Source organism: Stylophora pistillata, chromosome 8 (assembly GCF_964205215.1).
Source record: "Stylophora pistillata chromosome 8, jaStyPist1.2, whole genome shotgun sequence".
Taxonomy (NCBI): Eukaryota; Metazoa; Cnidaria; class Anthozoa; order Scleractinia; family Pocilloporidae; genus Stylophora; species Stylophora pistillata.
This window is the reverse complement of record NC_142526.1, coordinates 26,246,070-26,271,069: the sequence shown is the minus strand read 5'-3', so window position 1 is coordinate 26,271,069 and position 25,000 is coordinate 26,246,070. Positions and strand designations below refer to the sequence as shown.

The following is a 25,000-nucleotide window of genomic DNA, read 5'->3' as shown; positions in this document are numbered from 1 at the left end:
GATTTAATCACTTAGAAAAAAAGTTTTCGTCAGTAGCACAGAAAATGATTTGTTCGTCATTCCTTAAATTCATTTTTAGCCTCTTATTCTTAAGCCACGCCTTATCTGTTGAAATCAAAGTGGTAGATGTTGTTCGATAACTATCCGGTCGAAACTTCTGATTAGAGCTGTACATTAGAATTTTTTTAATAATTTGTCCCCCTTTAAACGTGGAGCATGGAGCCTTATTCATAAAGCTTCATTGCAGAGCACCCACCCCTCCCTCGTCAGTCATAATCCACGAACAGTCTGGGACTGAATTTAGCTTTTGGTGTTAGTTTCGTGTTGTGGAAAATTGACATTATATTTTACTCCGAAAAAGCTTCCCTTATCATGCTTAGGAGAGGATTTTTATCATTAAGAGCCGCAAATTCCTTAAAGAAGCCGGTATGTGAGTGATGTTTTGCTGCTTTTCAAATGCTCTCTCAAGGCATGTGATCTGAAAAGGAGTGTAACCGGCAGGCACCATTCCTACACAGGCTGTACAGACAGTAGAATTCTGAAGTCATACATTGCTCAAGATCAAATCGGTTTTGATTCTAACAATTATGCCATATACTTAAGGTGGACTTATATAAAGGCCGTTATCTCCTTGTGCACTTATCAGAGTATAAGAAAGTGTGTACGGGTTTTGAATAATGAAAGTTAAACATTGGCTCCTTCGTTCGTTTGGTTTTACATCAGATCACATGAGGGAACCCTAATAACATATGAAGGTATCCTTAATTCGTTGATTTCTGGACTTCAGTTTGTAGGATGGTTTGCTAGCTCAAGAGGACTCGCAAATCAAGTGAATGAAGCCGAATTTGAGCTATCAGTAAGTATCCTGCCAGCCACTCCAATTCACTGCTGCACTAGGGCTGAATGAAAATATCATATGCTACACGTTAAATTTCCTTCAGACAGATACTGATACGAGTATTTAAATGTTTGTTTTCAATTTAATATTCTGGTATTCAATTGAGGTATCGATCAAATAATCGCACATGTTTAAGCGCGTATTAGAACCGCAAACTTATATGTACATAAAGGTCTTGTACATACATAAACAAATTATATAAATATACAAACATATTATATACAGAATATTCAGTAATTCTAGTAGTCGAGAGACTGTGCAAAATTTGAATGACAAGCTAAGTTCAATGTACATTTTTAGTGGTTCTTACTCATAATCTATTGGTGGACAGATGCATACATGAGATCATCATAAACAACTTTTCATTACATAATGTGATAGATGCCATGTTACTGTGGATATGACCAATGATAGATTATAGAAGATCTGTGAATGTGGTTTTTGTCCTTTCCAAATTTTGATCAATAACTGAACAGAAACAGTCAGCAACATGAAATCTATTTGCTGAATACATCTGATTGTGTTGATTTCTACATTTACTTTACCCATTAATCCCCAAGATCTGATTGTAAATTCTCCCCTCAAACTATTACACATTTCCTTGTAAGTTAGTTACAAGAGGTTGGTGCTAGATCAGGATAACAGCTTCTACATAATAGGTCTGAGTATTCTCATAACCTGTTTGTTGGAGGATAAAGGGGTTTTTGTAGGGAGAGGTTACATGTTAATCACTTCTGGGAGTTAAAGGGTTAACAGGCAATATTAGGGCATCATTTAGGCTTCTGTGAATAAGCTGTTAACCGACAGAGCTGAATAATGAAATGCTAAGTCAGAGGGTATGCGGTCAACAACGTGGGCTCGAATGTCCTAGGTCTAAAATTTTGCGAAATTAGCAGAAAATAAGGGCTGACTTTTAAAACCAAGGAGCTCTGTTTTGTCGAAGGCATTTTCCTATTACCAGAGGATTTAAGGAGAAAATCAATTTTTTAAAATTTTCAGGGGGTGTACCAAGTTTTTAAAGGTTGTTCTGTAAAAGAAAAGCAGCAAGGAAAACGACGCCTCGAAGCAACAGAATAGTAAATCAACTATGTGAACAACTCAGAATCTGTGTTTCCGTGGCAAAACCTAGCGCATGCATAAACGCTATTCAGCTCTGTCCTGTTAACCTGCATGAAAATACTTGTTTTAAAATCTCTTCCAAATGCTTTCTTTCCAGGACTCTCCCCTCCATCTTTTAGATAGTGGTCCTCCCAAAAAAGCTGTTCTGACCAGAGAAGATGGTCTACAGTATTACAAAGAGATGCAGATCATCCGCAGAATGGAGACAGCTGCAAGTACTTTATATAAGTCAAAAATCATCAGAGGTTTTTGTCATCTGTATTCAGGGCAGGTAAGTTCATGAAAGATCTTTACATGTATTCAAAGGGTGTCATCACATCTGAGTGCAACAGTCATTGGTTTGATGGCTAGTAGTCGGAGTAGATTTTTAAATGCTAAACCAAGATCATTTTATTGTATTTTGACAAGAAATTCTATTTTATGATATCTTTTATTACACCCCAGTGAGTAATTTTGATTTGCTAATTGAATTTCAATATGGGTAAATAAATATATTTTTCTTTGCAGGTTGTAATTTTAGGAAATTTTTATGGTTATGAAGAACAAATTAAAATCCCTTGAAATTTAGTACAATTAAAGTACCTTAGAATGACCAGTCATTGTGCATTCAGGAGATTGCACATCAAATGTCAAATATTCAGTTTCCCCTTCAAATGAAGCACTTATAATGCTGTGCATAAGTGTTTTAGATATTTTTGTTGTGATGTCTTATTGCTCATTCCTATTAGGAAGCGTGCTGTGTTGGAATGGATGCTGCTATGGACAAGAATGACAGTCTGATCACTGCTTATCGCTGTCATGGCTGGACTTACTTGAGAGGAGTATCAGTGAAAGATATCCTTTGTGAATTAGCTGGTAATATACAGTTTGTCACCTTTTTTTCTTGAAGAGTCTGGAAAAATATGTCAAATGTCTTGAATAGAAAAGTTAGCTATATGCCAAGCTGTTGAGTTAGAATGTAGAGGGTTAAGGATTGTGATTGGTCAGTATCTAATAGAGAGTTGTTCCTTATAATTTACAACTTACAGCTTTTTGGGCAATGAATATTTCAACTCAGAAAAAAACAAAATGGTGGCAGATCACTGAAGCATAATGTATTTGCATTATATCTCATGTACTTCATCATAAGACACCCTTACTGCACCACCACCTTAAAGAACTCAAGGATGTAACATTAACTATCAAATTTTGATTATGAATCTTTGTTTTCAGACATGATTTCCATTTATACCAACACAATTTAATTTCTTAAGGTCGCAAGACAGGTTGTTCCAAGGGGAAAGGAGGCTCTATGCACATGTATGGTTATGAATACTATGGTGGAAATGGAATCGTCGGAGCACAGGTTTGTACATGTATGATATTAACCCTTCACAACCCAATATCAGTATGCATATTCTCCACACTGTTCTCTATACATTTCCTAAGGTGCTGTCAAGGAGAATTTGTTCAACAATCAAGAACTTCTTTAGTTGGTGATCATTTCCTTTATCCTAATTTGTGACCCAATTGTGTGATTAAGGGGTGATATTTTAAGGAGAAATTGGATGCTAGTCATTCCTAGGTGTTAATTAAAGAGTTAGTAAGACAAGTTTTAGCCATGTTTCTGTATAGTACCATGAACAAACGAATGCATTCACTAAATTGTATGTATTTGGATTTTTATATATTAAAAGCTTCAAACCCAAGGGTTGAGTGAAGTGACGCAGCATTATTTAAGGTTGCCGTGCACCTTCAGGGGTGTTTTACATGCAAGCAGTGTAGCACAGCCGGTTTAAACTGTATATATCTAAACCCCTATATCAAAATAAAGCTTATAGGACTGGCTATCAGACTCATTAAACCAAAAATTTTGAAAAAAAAAATGAATTGTCGAATTTTGAACGTTACATGTCAAACCAAATTTTGTTTCTTGCTTATTTAATGTGTTCCTCCATTTCCGGGGCCAAAGCACTAACAAAACATGTCTGCGATTTGCCATATTCAATTTCAGTGAAAAGTTACAATACATTTTTGAAATAGGATTAACAAAATGTGGAGTGATCGTATAAAAATTGCTCTTGAAAAAAAAGTATTTGAAAATAAAAAATTCAGTGACACGTTTTTGTTGTTTATATGTAAAACTAGGTACTGTCAAAATTTGAGAGCAATCAAACAAATACCCTTTGACTTGTAGCTCATAAAAGGTGATTTGGGCGGTCACATTTAGAAGTCGTGAAAAATTCGACAATTCATCTTTTTTCAAAATTTTTGGTATAGTCTGATAAGCTTTAATTTGATGTGGGGTTTAGATATCTACAGTTTAAACCAGACGTGGTACATCGCTTGCACGCGAGACACCCCTGAAGGTGCACAGTAACCTTAAGCTGAGTTTCATGTCTAATTTTTAACTGAAATGTTAAAGAGAATTGTATCATTGAATAAAATCTCACATTCTGATTGGTTAACAAAGCAGAGCATTTAACGTGAATTGCAAGTCGAAAATTAGGCTGTGATATTGTTTCGCATCTACGTAACTATACATAACAACTATAGGTAATGCTGTTTTCTATTTTTATTCTTGTTTTTATTCAATTATGCGATTCGCAATTTGTGCAATGTCAGTTTTCACATGCATTGTCAAGCGGAATTCCCTTGTCAACTGAGTAATGAATTTTCCAGACCTGTAAAATTGTCCAGCTTGAGCATGAATGGCTTCACTCAAAATTTTTACCATTTAAAGCAATTGACAATTCAGTGTTGAAAGAAGTTTGGGATTGCTTTGGTTTTGCTTCACTTCTCTCAGTTAACCCTGTGCACTCTAACATCAGCATTCGTATTCTCTATACTCTTCACCATACATTTCCTTTGGTACTGACAAGGAGAATTTGTTTAACAATCAAAGCTTCTTAGGTTGGCAATCATTTCCTTTATTCTCATGATCTTAATGAATGACTCAGCTGTATTACTCTACTTAGGGAGAAATTAGATGTTGGTCACTTTTCGGGATTAAAGGGTTAAAGTTCAGAAACTTCTCACCACTTTCTCAAGCAGTCAGATTCAAACAGAAACCAATGACAATGTGGTCACTCAAGTCTTTCCATGCTCTCAGCAGTTTGCTTTTATTTACCTTGAGTTATCATGAAGTTCTGTTAGTAGGAGGTGCTGTGGTCTCATGGTTAGTGTCAGCTTGACTCCCGATTGAGTGGCCCAGATTCAAGTCCTGGCCAGGGAAATAGTTTGTGTTGTGTTCTTGGTCCCCAGGTGTTTAAATAGGTACTTGCAAATTTGGGGGTTACCCTGCGATAAACTACCATCTCATCCAGGGGAAATAGAAATTATTGTAGTCGCTTCATGTTACTGAAACCAGAGTTAAGTGCAAGCCTCAGTGATGGGCTACTTGGCTCGTAAAACAGACTTTACCTTTTTTATCATGGGCATCTGGCGATGTTTTCCTTTCCTCTGATTAGAATATGCTGTAAGTTATTGCTGTGGTTTTGGTTTGGTGTCATTACATCAAATTTCATGCAAATTAATTGTGTTACTTAAGGTTCCACTGGGTGCAGGAATTGCATTAGCTCACCAGTACAGAGGTAACGGGCAAATATGTGTAGCGTTATATGGTGATGGTGCTGCTAATCAAGGACAGGTAAGAATTATAGTGGTTTATACTTTTGTAGACTCTTGAAGGATTAGTGCATGCGTTCATCTAGTGTGAATGCCCATCTTGACAAAATTAATAGGATTTACTGCCTAAGTGTAGTTATGCAGCTCAGGACAGTGGATTTCTGACACAGAGGGAAATGAATGTGTTCCTTCTTGATTCCAAGGAAGTTTCAAGAACTACTAAGCACAATGACTGGTAGGAACCAGTGAATGTTCTATCTACTTATCTTTAAGGTTTTTGAAACCTACAACATGGCTAAACTCTGGAATCTACCATGCATCTTTGTGTGCGAGAATAATGGATATGGCATGGGTACATCAGTTGAACGAGCAGCTGCTACCACTGATTACCACACAAGAGGAGACTTCATCCCTGGAATTAAGGTATATGATACAATTAACTGAAATTCAACCAAGTTAAAATGTGCATGGTGGATTTGTGGACCATGATCATGTTTTGGTAGTTGAAATACCTACCTTTTGTCAGCAATAACTTGATGATTTTTTTTAACTTGATAGGTTGATGGTATGGATGTTCTAACTGTGAGAGAGGTAACAAAATTTGCTGCAGACCACGCACGATCAGGAAAGGTAGTGAATTATGGAGTGCTTTGATCACCAAAGAGCTAGCAATGTAATTTGGTCAGTCAGGGAATCTGCTTGCTTCAAACAATTGAATATATTTATTCCTTGCATGGATAGTATTTCCTGTTTTGTGGCAGGCATTCAGGTGACAGATGTGACTATGTGATTTAATTATGGAAAGTGAGGGTTCAAAGCAAAAATTTGAAACCTTTAGTTTTGAAGTTGGAATTGTGAAGTAGCAATGAATTAATTACTGTAACAGTAACCTTATAACCTAACAGTACATATAATGTTAATTTCCTTAATGGGAATTTTATTATGTTAGCAGAGATGTTTGCAACTATAGAGTACTGCAAACTATTGTGACAAGCAAATGCTCCTTTTCCTACAGGGTCCAATTGTCTTGGAGCTGGCTACATATCGTTATTATGGGCACAGCATGAGTGACCCTGGCACAAGGTAATAATACAGTTAGATTTGTCTTAGATTGCAAAGGGCATTATTTGTAGTTAACAATTATTCACCGAAGGCGAAGTGAATATTGTCGAATAATTCCCGAGACTAAGTCGAGGGATTATTCCACAATATTCACCGAACCTGAGGCAAATAATCGTTTTAGTATAATTTCAGAGCTGAAGAACAGAGAAATTTCTAAAATCATAACATTTTAGTAACATTTATTAACATTTTATTTTAACATTTTATATAAACTGTGTGGAGCGGTTCATATAGCGTCACATAAGGAACTGCTCAACCAATCAGATGGCTGGAAACTCTTTGCTCAGCTCTAAAATTATACTAATACTAAATATTCCCAATAACACAACTCTGAACCAAGGAAGCTATATCAGCTTGGAATTCAATCTTCTTTCTAGATCATTCAATCTTGATGGGCTGGTCTTGACCCTCTCACTCCCATGATCTCATTACTAATTCTCCTTACTGTCTGCCATACAATTCCTGTGATGTTAGTTCAGAGAATTTGGTATTGGATCAATTAATGATCCCCTAATTTATTTTTCTTTATTCCCATCGCTTGTCTGCTTGATATTGTATTGATATTGTTGGGAGAATTTCTGTCTTGATCACTCCTGGGAGTTTAAGGGTTAAGGTAGAAGCTGAAGAACAATCCCAGGGCCCCAAGATTGGGTTGTTCAGTTGTCCCAGGGTCATTCGCTTGATTCAGGTATCCTTAGGAAAGCAAAAGGGCGACCAAGTGTGAGATTCTCACTTGTAGTGTGCTTGGAGCAAAGAATAACCACCTTGCTTATTCATTTGTTACTGTCTGGTAGCTACCGGTCACGTGATGAAGTGCAGGCCATGCGTAAGAATCGTGATCCAATCCTAAGTTTAAGAGAAAAACTTCTAGACTCGGGGCTGGCAGACACCGATGAAATTAAGGTATGTGTTGTACAATAACTAGTTTTTTTGTCCAGGTTACAACAAAGAGTATGATAGAACCCGCAGGGAACAAAGTCTCATTAGGAACGCTCCCTATTGATTGTAGGCAGGTACATTGACCACCTTTTTTTTGAAACAATGAGCAGTCCCCCTTTCTCAGCTCTTGATCGAGCAAACGGATCAATGCTAGTATCAGGTCAACTGCGCACCTACCCCTCCCAGCCCAATAACAGTCAACTGATAGCAAGTTAGGGCTATGTTGGCGTAGGAGAGGGGTGGGGGCGCATTTGCCCAGAAACTGACTTCGCTCCGCGCAAACGAACAGAAGACTAGCGAGGAAATGAGCGCCGCGTGAAAAGGATCTAAGTTAAAGTTGGCTGCACCGTTTTAAAGAGGCTGACACAAAGATATATTAAGTCGCCCTTAAGGTTTCGAATTAAAAAATAACCTATCTTCAAGTTGTTTCGCTGATTCCGTTGCAGAATATCGAACAGGAGGCTAAACAATTGATCGAAGAAGCTGTAAAAGCAGCCGAGAGCGATCCCGACCCTCCCCTGGATGATCTTTACTTGGACGTGTACGCGGATGATAACATGGAAGGTCACATGATCCGTGGGTGCGACAACTGGTCAAGGCACGCCACAAATTAAAGACGAGTAACATAAACTTGTTGTAGTATCTTTAAAGACTATATCCGAAATTTGAGAAGTAGCTGATTTCGTTCTTTAACTGTGTGGTTGTGCCTAAGGTTTTGAAATCCTTGTGTTTAATGTTTAAAAAATGTGAGACCTCTTGCCGAGCTCGGCTTCTATACAACCAAGGTGCAAAATAAACGGTGTACCGTTTATCTTATTAACTCAAGATATCGACCTGGAAGTCATAATCTGTCTGTCCAAGTCTTTGACACTCTTCAAAACAAAACATAAATCACAATTTTCACAGGAAAGCTCGTCGTAGGCTCATTAATCTCTATTGATGGGTGGGGCTTAAGAGAAATTAATTGAAACGAAAACTAACATGGTCTCTTTTTTGGTTTTAATATTTGAAAATGCATTTAGGGAACCATATTTTGTGCTAAGCGCTAGCAGTAAATGTTTCTAATGTACAAGAGAAAACTGCGATGTATGTCTTACAGGTATCCAGTCAATTCGCCACCACAGCAAATTCGCCACCAAAAAAACCGGCCACCACTCGAAGTCAACTCGCCACCACCGGCGGCGAATTGACTTCGAGTGGTAGCGAGTGTGCTGTGGTGGCGAACTGACCGTAAACCGTCTTATAAAGGAGATAACCAAAGGGAGAAGGTTTATTTTAGCTTACTTACAACGGCCAGTTGGCCGTCAAAGGAATACAAAAGACGGATTTTTCAGCGGGACTTAAATCAGAATGAAATGAAATAAAGGAAGCGTGTGTTTTATTTATTTCGAGTACTGTTTTACTAGTACTCTAAATCTAAGCTAGGGGTTTTCTCTTGGTTAACCGTCGAAAGGTTCTCAAAAGTAAGCTCAGTTTTCATTTCACTCATTGCTGTCTCCTCCGCAAGAACTCCGAGCCTGTTGCAGGTAATAAAACGGAGCGGAATTGTAAACAGCACGAGAGTAACGGCGGAGCAAGAAAAACGATAGAAGTCGTGGTCGGGTCGCTTCAGTTATAACGCGACCCAACCCAAACCTTTTTTTTTCCAACCCTACACCATCATCGTGCCCGTTACTATCGTACTTTTTTTTTTTATTTTTTAATATCATGTTATCTTATTATGACATTTTTACGACTTAATATCTTATATTCATGTATGGCGGAAGAGCCCCCAGGGGGGAGCCATGCAATAAAGTATGTATGTATGTATGTACTTTGTTTTTCTTAAGTGATCGCCTGGAAGAGGCAAGAGAACTCCCTTTCCTTTCGCATACCTCTCGTCTGAAAATGATACGTCTTTTAACTACAGGGTCCCAGCGGTATGAGGAGGAGTTGCCAGAATGTTCACCTGGGTCAAACGGAAAAAAGCTTAGCACCATGTACAAAAATTTGCAAGAGCCATGCAAAGAAGGGAAAATGTGTACTATGCATGGACATTTCATATTACAGGAAATGGATATGCACTTTGATTTGGGGTAGCTCATGAATTAATATTTTTTCAAACTGCATGTTTGCACAAGATAATTGAGAATATCAATACGTTCAGTTTTACTTTTGTGAAAGAAGAAGAAAAAAATATTTGCAATTGGAACTACATTAGTGAGAGCGAGCTATTTCAAAGTGGATTTCAACAGTTTCCATCATGGTAATTTGGTTATATCAACTAAGTTGAAATTGTAAATTGGCCACCGTAACGAGTTAAAAGCTGACGTTTCGAGCGTTAGCCCTTCGTCAGAGCGAACCATCGTGGTTGCCTTTTTGAATGAACGCAACTTCCCTTTAGCGATTGAATGTTAATATCACGCAAACGTCCAGTCAGTAAAAGATGTCACGATTGCCTCCTCGATAACAGAACCTCACCAAATCAACGATATTGGGCCCTCAATCTTAAACTGAATGTCGAGAGCAAGCCGAGGTTACTTTGCCGTTACTTTGCCGTTGCTTTGCTTAGACTGGTGTAGAAAAACTGCGCCACTTTATTAACCAATCAGAGCTGGGTTCGAAAATGGATCAACGTTAACCTCGCATTAAAAGTAAACCTTGGCTTTAATTTCTCATATAGAGAAGCGTGTATAAGAGCTGAGGTTTTGTTGGGGTTTATCTCAATATGGCTCGGGACTAATGGGAAAAATTCAAAAGAAAAATCCTTTGCAGAGCTGTAAACAAAAGCCATTGCCTCGTTTTCCCGCGAATTAACTAAGCGTTCTCACTGGCTCCCTAAGATCTTTCTCCATTGGCCGTTGCAACTTCTTTTATTCAGTCAATGATCGTTTCATCTAAATGTCAGTTAAGATAATCAGCTGTTCCATTTTGAGCGCTAACAGCTCAAAACTTAACTTGTGGGTGATCAAATTTCTTTCTCAACTGAAAAGTCCCAAATTGCGCGTTTTCACAGGACTATCAGTTAAAGGGAGATTTCAGAGGGTGAAGGTTGGTGATGAATTGTCCTGTTGCGGAGTTGAATCTACGAGGTATACCCCAGGTTGGTGTCCTTGGACCGCTTTGCTTCAGCATCTTTCTCAGTGACTTATCATACTTGTACTTTATTTCCCGTGTGAGCCTCGATGCATATGCTGACGATCAGCAGCTGTATGGGCGCGGACAGTGATCACGCGGAGAGTGATCACGCGGAGAGTGATCACGCGGAGAGTGATCACGCGGAGAGGGATCACGCGGACAGTGATCACGCGGACAGTGATTACGCGGACAGTGATCATGCAGCCTTGCATGCAAGTTCAGACCACGAGTTAAAGGAGGCAATACACTGGTTCAGCAAGAACGGCCTGATGGCTGAATCCTAGCAAATTTTAACTGTTAGTGTTAGGTAGTACTGAGCAAGACCGTGACTTTTCTTTCAATATTGCTGGACAACAAATAAAGAAGTGTGATGATGTTGACCTTTTAGGAGTTAATATAGACTCCAAACTCTGTTTTGACAAGCATATCTCATCTATTTGTAGTAAGGTTAACAAACAATTATCAGTTGTGAAAATATTTAAGCATCTTATCGGTGATAATATCAAGCGAATGTTATATAATGCCTTTACTTTACCTGCTCTTAATTCTTGTAGTGACGTTTGGCACTTTTGTAGCAAACGTTGTAAAGACAAATTGGAACAACTCGATAAGCAGGCTTTAAGTACGGTTCTGAATAGTAATCTTGGCCATGAAACTTTACTTAGAATAATAAGGTCTGTGAATCTTGAATCTTCTCCTATTCAGAACATGCTAGTCACTACTTATAAGACTCTTTATGGAATTGCTGCACCATATATCGGATCACTACAGGAAGAACGGCGTACAACCTCAGAGGTACCCTAAAATTGAATCTACCATGAGTTACTACAAGCTCCTATGGAATACAAACGGCGTACAACCTCAGAGGTACCCTAAAATTGAATCTACCATGAGTTACTACAAGCTCCTATGGAATACAAACGGCGTACAACCTCAGAGGTACCCTAAAATTGAATCTACCATGAGTTACCACAATTACAACGATTACAATCGTTCAGATATGCTGCTCCTCAAGCATGGAATACGTTGCCTGTTAGCATAAGAATTTCTGAGTCTCTCACTGCTTTTAAGCACACTATTCGCAATATTACTGTGTAGATGAGACTAAGGATAATGATATATATGCGTGTGCGTGGTAATTTTCTATATATATATATATATTTTTTTTTTAACAATTTTTTTTTGCTGTATTTCTTAAATGCTAATTATACTCGGAGATACTAGTTCTCTCGAGCTATTCTAAATCCAAGTTTAAAAAAGTTGTATGTATGTATGTATGTATGTATGTATGTATGTATGTATGTACGTATGTATGTGTTATGAAGGAGCTATTATTATAGAAAAGAATTGATCAAAGTTGCGGTAGAATGTGGCTCTCCACCACCTGGCAAAGAGTGCTTGTTTGCTCATTTTCTAACCTGTTACTGAGAAACCAGGCTCGATAGCCAGCCGCTTTTCGGGAAATGAGCCCGCGCTTCATGGGAAGGAAAGAAGCCTGGACTCAAAATGGAAATCAAGCCCTCTCGGAAACTTCCTTTCTCTTACGTTTTGGAAATCGTCTGACTGTCGAAATCGAACTGAGTTCAAAACCGATAGACGTAGACCAGTCAGTTTCGTTGAGATCACGACCATCTGATAAAGATATTTACTTTGCAACGATTAATTTCACACAGAGTCATAACTTGCCCAATTTTGGCCGTTTTATCAACAGAAATGGACTGACAGCCAGATAATCGTGCTTCACATCCTTTTTTGCGTAAACAGGAAATGATCAATAAAGCAATTGTTCTTGCTGCGGATTGAAAAAATAATAACCAGAAAAACAGCATTGGACGCAAAATTTAGTCTGATGATGGAGCTTACCACCACTAAAGGGTCCTCAGCCATTGTAGTAATTTTAACAGCTGCATGGTCGGTAAAATTATCAAGGCAAAACGTGTTTTAGTCCTGCTCGTTCGCTCAACGCAAAACTCACGCAATTAAGTGAGCCAAAAATAGAGCCATCAGATTAGTGTAGTCTTTAATGATACCCACTCCAGGAAAACAGAACAGATGGTTCGTGGTCGATAAAAATCTGCTGTTTAATCTTGGCTCAATTTATATATCAGTATTTTGAGCCCCGGAGAAAGTTTTAAAAGGACGCCTATGGCGATTTCATTCCATCGTATCTCCTCCCCCACAATTCTTAGATGGACATCAATGATCGGATGAAAAACTAACACAAAGATGTTTCTAGCAGGAGAAATATCTTACGAGGAAATGTTCATTTCTGAGCATGTACGAGTGCCTCTTTCATGTGCAGGACCGCTAGATATTCTCTGGTTGAGGAGACCTCTAAAACGCAAAAGCAATTGTACCAATTGGATTTTCAGTTTTGTTAATTTTTTCTGTTTTTTTTGTTTAAAGAATAACCGATCAGAATAGCTTGTCAAGTTGTCCTGGTTCACAAAACTCGTGATGCATGTGAGTACGAAATTATTTTCTTTCATGTCAGGCCTGCAAACACACATGCAATTTAAAGGATTGTATTTGTGCACGTGAACATTTTGATCGGACTGAGAAATTACAGTATTCATTCGAGATAATAAATTGCATCGAAACTTCATGAAAAAAGATCGGAAAGATGGATCGAGATACCTAAAGTATCCACAAGAATTAGCTAAAGATAATCTGCAAACGATGAAATCGAGGTTCCATCCTAAACTCACATTAAAGTAAACTAAAAAAGATAAGAAAGTTATCGAAAGATTTTACAATTAAATTGTCTCTTTTTTTCCTCTTTTATCTTATTTATTTATTTTTAGTACATTTGTAAGATTTTCCTATGATCAGTGGACACCGCGGGCCTTACAAAATAGAAAAAAAAAAAAAAAAAAGAATGAAAGAAATACAGAAAATACTAGGAACCCTTTTAAACACGTGTTTTGTTTCAAAAGCTATGTATTTGCTCTCGGATTATTAACTACCGAAAATGTTTCAATAAATTTTGCATTGAAATGGTCGTAAATATTGATATGAATTTGGAAACGTTGGAACAGTGACAAATTAAGTCGGTGAGCACTTGTTTTAAAAGGTTTAAAGGCTAAGAATTCCTGTTCGTTTCAAATAAAATGAAAAAAAGTTCTGTCGTGGATTAAAAAAATTAAATTTACAAATGCAAATTCTACTCTTCTTGAAAGAAAGGCCGAAGTCAAAGCCAACTGAATACAAAACCATACCTGAAAAAAAAAATTAATGGTTACAGAAAAATTTTTATCTTGAATGTTTGCTCCATTTTTTATTTGATTACTTTTGCTTGGAAACTGTATGACTAAAAAGTAAGCTAGGTTTTCGAATCTAGCCTAAGCACAATCAATTGTCGGTAAATTATTTAAAGTAGAATAACACTTATTGCATGTAATAGCAGTCTGAAACTGCCGATTATATTACGGCTGCGTGGGCTGGAAGCCTTCAGTGACATGGCAATACAACACAGTAGGCAGCAACAAATTAAAACATATGGCCACCTTTACCTCAAGCACACCGGCGGGTCGCATAAAACTAGTTAATGCCAAGAAAAACATCTCTATTTTTTCTTAGCATGTATGGTAATTATACCATATGTGATCTGTTCAGTGGTGTCAAAGCTCGCGGAAAGACGTACACTTATAAAGAGCGACCTTGAAATATTTGCCTTTGATCAGTCATCATCACAGCAATCAACAATTTTCTAAGTTTCCCCATTATCACTGTAGAATTCCAAGGCTTGCTATGCACGGGTCTGAATGGTATTGCCTTATAACTGCCTGCTTGTCTGTTTGTAGTAGTGTGGTCGGTACAGTCAAATGTGTTAGGGACCTTTTTGTACCAAAAACTCCCAAGGCCGCCTCTTTGTATCTCTCTTCGTAAGTTTTGGCCTGCTGTCCTTCGCGTTCGTAGGTGATCAAGATTTCTGGAGTCAAAAACGACATGTTTTTCCTCTTCACATTTCCCTCGTTTGTGGTGCTGTTAAATTCCCCCGTCATCTCGCTCTCCCTCAATGCATTCGGGATCTGCCCTTCACTCTTAGATGAGCAAAGCATCAGTTCTTCATTCTCAATTTTACACGCGAATTGCCGTTCAGGGTATATTCGGCTGATCTTTGCTGTCGATTAACTCAACACGGTCCGTTCAGTGAAATATAACATGCATCTGAAGCCCGCTTGCCAAGGAGACTTTCCTTGAAGAACCTCGCAACTACTGATGACTGGAAAGGAAGAGAGTTCCTATTTATAATGATAAACATGAACAATACAAATTAGAATTCATAACAGAAGTTGTCTGCTGACTTGCGAAAATTCACGAGCATTTGACGACCTCACCCGAACTCGTGACGTAAGTGTTCCGTGTGACGTCGACGAAGACGCACAAACACCGACAGAATCCTTGAGTCGATTGGTGAACGTTCCAATGGCGTGTTGTTCCATCAACACCGTCACATCCTTACATTTTAATCATTATATCTCAAAATTTCAATGAGATGTCATAACGAGTTTATGCTCGTTGTTTTGTCGGAGTTCGTCATTACATTCGGCATAATCCGAAAGCTTTCGAGCAGCCATCTCGCTGATAACAAGAATGGTAAACACGAAAGCAAATACAGCTTGAGTGAAGGGTTTCCATCATCAGCAAATGCAAGTCGAATAGCATGATTGCAAACTTTCGTCATGCTCAAGTCCGTCTATCGACATGACATTCAGGCAATCACGTCAAAATCTTGGTTCGAAAGCAAATATAATCGTTTTTGTAGCGTCAAGCAATTTGCGCGACAATCAAATAGCTCAAACCATAGGAAAGAAAATAGAAACACCATGCGGAACTGAATTAATCAAGAACTAAAGCACAATTTTTTAATACGCATTTTGTATGTCCACATACAGCTGTCTCTCTCCGCGAGAATAATCTCGCCAATATTTTATCTGTGACTTGTTTTTTACACGTAAATTTCATTCCAAAATTTTTTCCTTTCTCTTTGGGGGAAGAAGAGACGGATTCCGATTCTAAATTTTGTGTCTTGGCGAAAGACAGAGTACATACGCGCTGTGCAACACGACATTTGACATAGTAGTTAAAAACAAAAAGATTTCACAATGGGTGTCATTATTTGAAAAGTGTTGTATTTGTCACGGTCCTCACATGGAATCAGTAACCGCAAATCTTATTATTGATTGCATTGTATACAGGTTAATCGAAATACCTGCTCTATTTTCTGCATCGAAAAACATCCTAATTCCACGCAAAACGATTGTCATGTTTGAGAATTATAGTCTTCTATTTCTCAAAGCCATCTGCGTGCCTTCCTTCTTGTTATCAGTTTCTAGTTTTCATAAGATAATTTTGAACTTTTATTTTTATCAGCAGAAAAAAAAAAAAAAGAAAATTTAAAATGTTAACTGTGATAATTTTAGATTTGAACCCAATCGAAATTATAAAACACATGTACACAGGGATGCTAGCAGTAGTCTAAATTTTACATTTTCCTTCGCGGGATATGCAAATGTTAGAAATATGTCATAGTTTTAACGAATCCTTCATATTTCCTGTTCACTATTCTACATAATTAATTCATTCTTTCTGGATCGTTCAAAACAACTGTACACTCAATGGTATAACAGTAAGATAACATATTAGTGACGACATCATCATCTTAGGAAATTCGTCACATCATTACCTACCATGGCTTTCACACTCGCGTCAGATATAAAATAAAACCATACGTTGTTTCGGAAATGACATGAACTATTGTTTTGTCGCCAGAAACTGACAGAAATCAGACATCTAACAAAGATTCATTTTACAAGGCTTAGTCCATAAGAAATTAAGGAACATTTACGGATGATTTTTGACCCCATTTCGTGGGTATAATAAAGACTGCTTTCAAATTTCTGCTAATATTTTGGTACATTCAAGAAAATTTATCAGAGCTCGAGATAGAACCATGTTTGGCTCACGAGAATTTATCAGGTTTTGTCATGTTTGGCAATCTAAAGATCTATTTTAAGCATTTACCTCGATTATTGTAAAGAAAGTAAATCTATTTTTAGGGGAACCTAATTCCAGCAAAACACGTATCTCTGGGAAAACTGACTATTTCCCGTAGGAGTGAATTGAATGACAACAAAACACCCATGTGATCCTAAGGGTTTGACCGAAAGCAGAGGATTCGATTCGGATTCAAAGTTTCTTCGTATAAATAGTACACTATGGCATGGGCCAAAGATAAAAGCTAATACTGGTATTGTGTCATCAACAGTGAAACAGCGCAGCAGTTATATCGAAGTTCACAGGGAAAGCTTACCAGAAAAAGAACTTCAGTTCAATAAAATGCGTTGACCCTCGCGCTTTGCAAGCCTTGGACATCAGAATATTGTCAGAAATGGTTCGTCTTTTGAGAATCGGAAAAAAGAAATAGATTCTAATAATCGTCGCTCAAATGTCTTACCAGAGGCAGTCATTTTCGAATGCTAACCAGAAGAAATTACATTTTGTATTGCTTTACATTTCTCGGATTTTCAGCCGGAATTATCGTGGTTTGAGCAAACGCCGAAGTCACTTGTGCTTAGAATCATGAAAAACAAAAAATAGAAAACGCCAACACAATTAAGAATATTAATTAGCTTAAGTGACACAAAACAAAGGATAGCGCTGATAGAAAAGTAATTCAATGATTACAAAAGACAATATCTACAATGATAACAGCGAGAAAGATGGAATAAACTAATGAGATCAGACATGATAAGTACAAAGGTTTATTTGCATATTGAGTGAGTTCCTTTCCAAAACAGTAAATACTTCTTCCACATTTTCGGCTTAGAATTAATACCACGCTGTAATAAAATTTTCGAGAGTTTTATTCGATGGATTTACGAATACTATGGAACAAACTACTTCAATTTAACAGAACTATTCAAAATTCCTGCTTGGAACTAATTTTTTGCGACTTCCTGTTTAAGCTTCTCCTCGATAATATCGCCGAAATAAAGCCGGTTTAAATATTCAAGATGACTTAAAATTCTCGGCTTGCAACTTATTTTCGGCGAGTTTCTGTTCAAGAAGCAGGAAAGCAACAAAGAAAGAAACGCGGTAATCAAATATTTCAGCTTGTCGAGAAAACAAAGTTGCTCGATAGATATTTCTTGGTTGGGATTTCGAATACGTCGTCTGAAAATGATGACAAATTGACCATTGATTCGCACGTGGAGCTTTTTAGTTATAGCATCTTATTTTGCGGCTTTTTTTTTTTTTTTTTTTGTAAGACTTCTTTTTCGGTGGCTCGAGGACACTTTCAGAACTACTTAAAAGTTAAAATCTGCTTGATTCAGATGCTACACGGGGGGTGGGTGTAAGAAGGTTAATAGAATATAGGTAAGCCTGAAAATTATAGCAGGATTGTGTTAAAGAAGCGAGAGTTCTAATCGGGAGTCGAAAACGTTTTCTGTTGCGCAACATGAGCACGGTGTAAAGGGATTTACGCTGATTTCACTGAAAAAAAAAAAAAAAAAAAAAAAACTCAACACGTTACAAGCGAGCTTTGGTTTTTCAGGTTGGAGTGTCTCCAAGGAATTACACCAATTTCAAGAGTTGCGAGTAAAGTTCCAAGTGATAGCATCGACACAACTTCCATTACAATGGATACAGAAGATCTAACGTGAAAATACGAGCATGTCTTTCAGCCCAAACCGCCACATTTGAAGATTTTGACTATCATTATCGTCATTTTTCACTCGTTGAAATATCATTCCTTCCTGGAAAGACATCTGTCGGCTAAAACTTACAAGTCACGGTGGTGAAATCCGGGCTCGAGTTATCGGGAGAAAAGAAACGCAGGCTTCTCGCGATAATTTTCAATTGAAAGTCCAAATTATTAACTAGAGTAAACCGAAATTGCTTCAGCTGCTACAGCCTTCTCGGCTCAGAGGTTCTGGACTCAAATTATCGGGGACCGTATAATCAGTCACCGAACAATTTGGGCAAGCGCAGGAAAGAATGGACGATTAATGCTTAAGTTTTTGTCCAGTTCTCCTCTGTCAAACGCCTGCTCATGGATCTCTAAAAGTATACTTCAATCAGAAGCCCCATCTTTTTCAATCTTCACGGGAAAAACTCAGTTAGATTTCAGAGTTTGTCATGAGTGGGTAACTAGAGGCTCTTATTTGTTAAAACAGGAGCCCTGAAATCGGGCTTCTATCTAGGTTAAGTTTGACATTTGAACAGTCTTCCTTCGCAATGGAATATCAGAAAGCCTGTGGAAAGATAATAAATATTGTGGTCTTTTTTTATTTTCCTTATTCCGTGCTACTCTATCTCCGATAGAAGGGAGGGTTTTCCCGAATTTGATACCACAGTTAATCGAACCTTAGAACGTGTTATCTTTCCCTTCCTGTGTACCAAGATAAATAGAAAAAAATTGTGCTCTGCTTAAAAAATTGGTTTGTGAAATTACCGAACACCCTATGAAAAGTAGGAAAGATGATGTATTCATGAAATGACGCTAAAAGTGAAGTGAAAACCTGTATGTATCTCTACAGTTATTCAAAGCTTCCTCCCAACAACGTTTTTAGCTAATCATATAGTGATAGCTAAATAAAAGGAAAAATCCTTCTGTTAGATCACTCAAATTTTACGGTCGAATCCTTGAATACACTGATTCAAACCGGGTGTATCAGACATCATATGAAGTTTCACATGCGACCGAACATTTCGTTGCAGGAAAACAAGTGTGACGATAAAAGCCAACCTCGTTCCCATCGTCTTTTCCCTTATTTGCGGGTGGGGCGGGAAAAGGCATCGGCCGATGAAATCGTCACTTTGATTGGTTAATTGATTTAAACAATATCCGCGAACTTGGCTAACCCCAAGATAGGGAAAAGGCCATGGGAACGAGGTTGGATAAAAGCCCCATGCTTAGTTTGAGTTTAATCATTTGGTTGGTAAATTTTTTCTTATCAACACCACGAATAGAATTTTCCTCTTTCATTCTCACAGGGAAATTGTAGAAACTGTAAAACTTTGGATACAAAAGTAGCTGGCCTGCGCGTTACAGCGAAACGCGATTATCAATAACTTATAAATTATAAATAAAAATATGAGTTATAATTTTTAAAACCCAGAACCTACTGCACAGAACATTGTTTGATTACAAACGTTCCCATTTCTATTGTTTCCCGTGCTTTGATTAATAATTTATCTATCTTTAAAACTAACATAAAGATATATTCCAGCGACGTCAACGCCGCGGCCATGCTGAAGCGCAACTTAAAACTTGCCACATTCAACCGACTGTACACAAATTCTTTCAATATAAGGATAGCACCTCTAATAGAGTAATAAGTGAGAGGGTCTATTTGCTCCCTTTGAGCTCATGAGTTAAGTAATTCACATTGATACGACCGGATGTTGAAAAAAAAACAACCAGCCTCCTTGAAAGGCATTGATTGGTCACGCAAGACACTGGAGGAAACAAGGCGTTGCGTGACACAACGTAGTGGCAGGGAAGGGAACTGGAGCATCAAAGATGGTACGTCACGATCTTCTGATTACCATGTCACGAAAGAGAGAATAGCTTGTAAATAGAATAAAACCTTACAATGGCCGTTTGCTGGGGTGGGGAAACACTTAAGGGGTTAAACCACACAGGAACCAAGATGACCAAGGATGGGAAAGGTTAAAAAGGACACGAATATATCAAGTTAAGCTAGAAAAACGCGCCATGTCAACTGCTAAACACGTCCCACGATTTACGGAAACCTTGCCAGTTCCAGTACTGCTCGGTCTGCATCTCAGTGAGTCGTGAAATGGTGCGTTCAAATGCGAAGATTTCTTCCTCGGCCGTAAAGATGGCGCTTGAGTTTGCGTCGGACTGTAAAATACAACGATAGGAAACACTAGCATGTACGGACAAAAAGTAGAGAGTGACCTTCAGTCATGACATGAAAATGTAGATTCAGTGTGATCCACAAAAGTACTTTGAAAAGTAACACTAGTTTTTTAACGAGGTTGGTTAATTACAATTACCCTTTAAGTGACTTATGGTTGATCATAAACGGAGAAATTTAAGGAACTGGATTCAAAAAGTAAGACGAATATTGTGAAAACTTTAAACTACACGGTATGTCAGTTTATCTTCCCACCCATATATATGCTAAACAGCCAACATCATTTCCCTTACACTTATCACTTCAGTCCGACTGACTGGAGTTTCTGGCCAAACAACAAAAGGAGCGCCTCCTTTGCAAAGAGCAGGGTACAACTTATATTACAGAGAACCAATCTCTACGTTAGTTTACACTGTACACAGACAAACATACAAAAAGCTTACAGCTGATAGGTCGAGGTCGTCCATTAGCTTTCGTTTGAACTCGTCGTCATTTGTGGTCAGAGGAGTTGCGTTAAAAAGCTGACCGATTGGGGTGGCCGCTGAACATATTAGACGAACCTGGAGAACGAAAAGAGACAAACTTGTCAAAATTGTTCACCCCTTTTCGTATTTTTCGATGTTTCCGCGCTCATTTTTCGTAGTTGTTTGGGCAAATTTGTATAAAATATAAATCTTCACCTTGCTTATTGAAGGTTTCTGAATTCCCGGGTGCAGGAGTTTAGAGTTTCAATAAAGGTCGGTTACCGGCGGCCTACCAACCACATACATACATAGGTTAGTTGACCACTCCCCATGGGGCTTTTTAGGGCCATTCTTACAACACTGTGCGGGGGACTTTACCAGACTGCTTGTAGCAGTTTACAATGAATAAAGGCAAATCTAACAGATGCCCCCAATTTCCAGTAAACAGGCCAGACCACAACACCGGGAGCTACGTTCCCTACTCTTTACGATAAGTGTGTGGGTTCTTTAACCTTCCCTGCTAACCAGTGCAGAAAAAATGCAGAAGGGGCCCTACGGTTTTTCTTCCCTATCCGAGAAGACTAGAATGTCTAACCATTTGTAGATATCATAGCAAAGGCATCACATTCTCCTCAGTTATTTTAAGACCCTGAGTACTGGTCCGGTCTGGGGCTTGAAGCCTCGATTTCTCGCACGGCAGTTCGGCGCTTTACAACATGAGCTAACCGGGCGGCGGTTAGCAGATCGCTTACCGCCATCTGTTAAGCCCGCGAGCAGGCTCTCGTGTTTTGCCTCACAGCCCCTTTTCGAACACAGCCGCCTAATACACCATCGGCAGCCGCTTATAGAAATAGTTATTAGAGAGACTTAGCACCGAGTTTACGTGAAATGGCAAACGTCAGCTTGCCCTTTCACGTTTCACGCAAAAAATAATGGGAACCTTAGCTTGCTGCTTTAACTTCGCCTAAGCTCGTCAATTCGATATGAACTAGATACCGTCTCATGAGTTCACGCGAGTTCTTGCAGCTGTCTGATGAAGAAAAGTGCAGCATTTAAAGGCATGAAACTTCATCTGCCCTTGTATGACTTACAGGAAATAGTTATGGTGCACTTTTTTCCGGCAATTAACTTCTAAGCTGCGAGAGAAAAAGGGAAGAAAGTCTCACGTACACGGCAAACGCGAAAAAGTTTACTTTCACGTAGAAAGGGCAAAGCGCAACTAGCAAACGTGAAAAAATGGGGGGAAAATCGTGGTCACGAGGTCACTCTTGCCGTTTCACATACAGGCGGCGCTTAATCACTCTATGAGAGCCATACGGATGAGTGTTATTTTCTTTCTTTACCCTGTTATCGTAGAGAGCGTCAATGAGCGTAATGAACCTCCTCGCTTCTGTTTTTTGAAAAACTGTCAGTTTAGGAATGTCGCGCAAAATAATGACATCAAAGTGTTCGCACAGGGCTAAATAATCCGCAGCTCCCAAGGGCTACAACAAAAACAACAGCAAAAATCGTTAAACGTAAAATAGAAATTCTCCTCTGAATCACTGGTAAAAAAAAAGGGTCACAATTATTTATCAAGTGAAAAAGCCTTAAGTTTTCGATACACTTTATTGATATAAAGCTGGCAGCGCCCGTGGGCAATGTAAAGCGAATCCTGAGTTCTGATTGGCCAGCTATCATCGGCGACAAATTACGGGATTTATCTTTATTGCGTTGAGTGGAGGGTTCCTGACCACCAACATAGTGGAGGCGTGCCGACTGCTTTTGCCACCCATTGTAGAACAAGGAGGTTTTCCGCTGGCTACGACTACTTAAAAATGACATTCTTCGAGGAAATTTTCTGATCTTAACTCACAGCAAGAGCTATTCTAAAACAGAGGTTTTCTCCTTTTAAAGACGTTTCTCCGGCAATACCTGTGCACAAAGTTCCTCGAATGTAAAGTCTGCGACTCTTCCACAAGTACGGGGAGCGTTCAACATCCGTGTACCAAGCACTTGAATTGTTTTAGGACCAGGGCTACACTCAGCATTTTCTGTAACGGAACAACACATACTTTGCGTTATAGAGTGGAGGTAAAACGTAATTATAACGCAGTTTTGAACAGAGTTTCGAAAGTAATCCTGGATCATATTGGTTTTGCTTCACTTAGCCTTGTGATTCGTCCAGAAAACTTGCACCACTCTTTCAACCAATCTGAAGTAAAACTAAAGCCAATCACGATTCGGTCGCCCATGTTTTCCCGCGCTTTAGGCAGTTTGGTCGACTTTATTTCGGTCCTCAAAGCACTATCCTCTCCTCTCATTGGCTTCCTTCGACTAGCTTGAGCCTGGTTACTAACAAAAGGAACTACTAATCAAGTTAGCGAAGACTACCAGAAAGGCACGTGAGTGAAACACCGAGGGAGTCTTAGCGAGAGTAAGTGGTTCTATGTCATAGTTTCTTCCCAGACCATCGCCGTTTTTCGATAAACTAGCGCAAGTCATTGAGAAATTAGATTGGCAAACAAACTTTTAACTTGTCGGCAAACGTCTTCATACCCAAAACTCTTTGACCCAGAAGGGTTCCTTGCGTTTGGGTAACGTACCATTTCTCTGTTGCTGAGTCAAATTAGCAAATATCCAGTCCAGTTCACTGGTTGTCTCTTTTCCAAGAGAACTGGAGAAAGTAAATAAATAGAAAAAAATCAATCGGCCAACCATTAAATCAATCATTAAATCGATATCAAACAACCCAGCGCTCCTAAAACCACAAAAAAAAAAAAAAAAAAAGAAAAAGAAATATACTGATTCCAGCGCTTGATCACCAAAAGACTGGAAGGACAATTGTGGAGAAATCCCGATGCACTTAATATAAAGAAGCAGAAGTTATAAACCTACCTGAAAAATACCTTTCCAATAAAGGACATATCTGTACATTAAAAAAGGTAATGATGAAAAAGACTGTTAAAACCAAGTGAAGTCCATAGATCTAAGCCTACCACCGTGACTAAGCGAAAATGTAATGTGCATGTCGACGGTTACAATTGTTAACCCAAAATTAGCAGTACGCAGTTGAAACGTCGCCATCAATAATCAAAAATAATCTCATACTGATACAAATCATTTTTAATTATCTATTGTTCCAGCAAAAAGTCCTGTCAACCTCTTTGATATGAAAGTATTCGCGAATAACTTAACTTTGAGCCAAGTACACAGTATTTCTTTAGAACTCTCCGAGAGAGTGTTGAGACGCACACACCTGTTCTGCGATAATCTATACCAGAGTCAAGACAAAGAACTTTGCAGTGTTTCTAATAATGGACAAAAAGGAAAAAAAAAAGGGAAAAAGTCAGTCAGGGATCATTTGTCTTTTTATTGAACAAAACGAAATGCATACATACTCTATAGAAACAATTAATGTAAATCGTTTTGACAAAAAGATTGTTTAGTGCATGAATCATGATGTCAAACAATGGAGGACTGGGGACTACTCTGCATTTAACTGATTTTCAAAAGGCCGTAGGTGGGTCTTTTAGGATAGGAAGGAGTGATAAACTTCCAAGAATTATTTTCAGATACAGGTTTTCTTCAGACCATCACTATCATCTTGAGAAATCTACAATCATTTCTGGGAAGTCATCTACAGCTGAAGTAAACCAATTGTTCCAATTATTAGGGTAAGGCTTGGAGATTCTAGTTCTGAGTAACAATGGATTCAGATGCTCAGAAGAGTTTTTACTCACCTTAAGAATAGGTATAAAAGGAATGAAGTTGCTTCTTTGAAGGCCATTTTTGTACAAGTCTAACCAATGAAAGTAAAAAGGAAATAAGTGAATATTCATCCTTGAAATCAAAATAGCTGC

General features: G+C 38.4%; 2 protein-coding genes across 3 annotated transcripts in view; one reads left to right on the top strand and one right to left on the bottom strand.

Annotated features, from left to right (window-relative positions):
- Nucleotides 1-270: 270 nt before the first annotated feature.
- LOC111337595 (pyruvate dehydrogenase E1 component subunit alpha, mitochondrial) lies at nucleotides 271-9,069 on the top strand. The gene is made up of 11 exons (XM_022943932.2): nucleotides 271-426; nucleotides 788-856; nucleotides 2,115-2,288; nucleotides 2,746-2,872; nucleotides 3,271-3,362; nucleotides 5,547-5,645; nucleotides 5,897-6,046; nucleotides 6,182-6,253; nucleotides 6,639-6,706; nucleotides 7,540-7,648; nucleotides 8,131-9,069. The coding sequence occupies exons 1-11, from the start codon at nucleotides 373-375 to the stop codon at nucleotides 8,296-8,298; spliced, it is 1,182 nt and encodes a 393-aa protein (XP_022799667.2). The 5' UTR covers nucleotides 271-372; the 3' UTR covers nucleotides 8,299-9,069.
- A 4,241-nt stretch (nucleotides 9,070-13,310) lies between these two features.
- LOC111337576 (AFG1-like ATPase) overlaps nucleotides 13,311-25,000 on the bottom strand; it is a 22,450-nt gene continuing 10,760 nt past the window's right edge. Inside the window, exons 7-14 of one of the 2 annotated variants that reach the window (XM_022943916.2) lie at nucleotides 24,881-24,939; nucleotides 24,397-24,448; nucleotides 24,036-24,066; nucleotides 23,744-23,814; nucleotides 23,073-23,191; nucleotides 22,502-22,642; nucleotides 21,138-21,254; nucleotides 13,311-20,678 (exon numbers count right to left, since the gene is read on the bottom strand). In XM_022943916.2, coding sequence (XP_022799651.2) covers nucleotides 20,532-20,678; nucleotides 21,138-21,254; nucleotides 22,502-22,642; nucleotides 23,073-23,191; nucleotides 23,744-23,814; nucleotides 24,036-24,066; nucleotides 24,397-24,448; nucleotides 24,881-24,939 — 737 coding nt within the window. In that variant the 3' untranslated portion in view covers nucleotides 13,311-20,531. Of the gene's footprint in view, nucleotides 20,679-21,137; nucleotides 21,255-21,374; nucleotides 21,448-22,501; nucleotides 22,643-23,072; nucleotides 23,192-23,743; nucleotides 23,815-24,035; nucleotides 24,067-24,396; nucleotides 24,449-24,880; nucleotides 24,940-25,000 lie in introns of those variants that run through there. The other variant, XM_088731802.1, reaches the window with a different exon arrangement.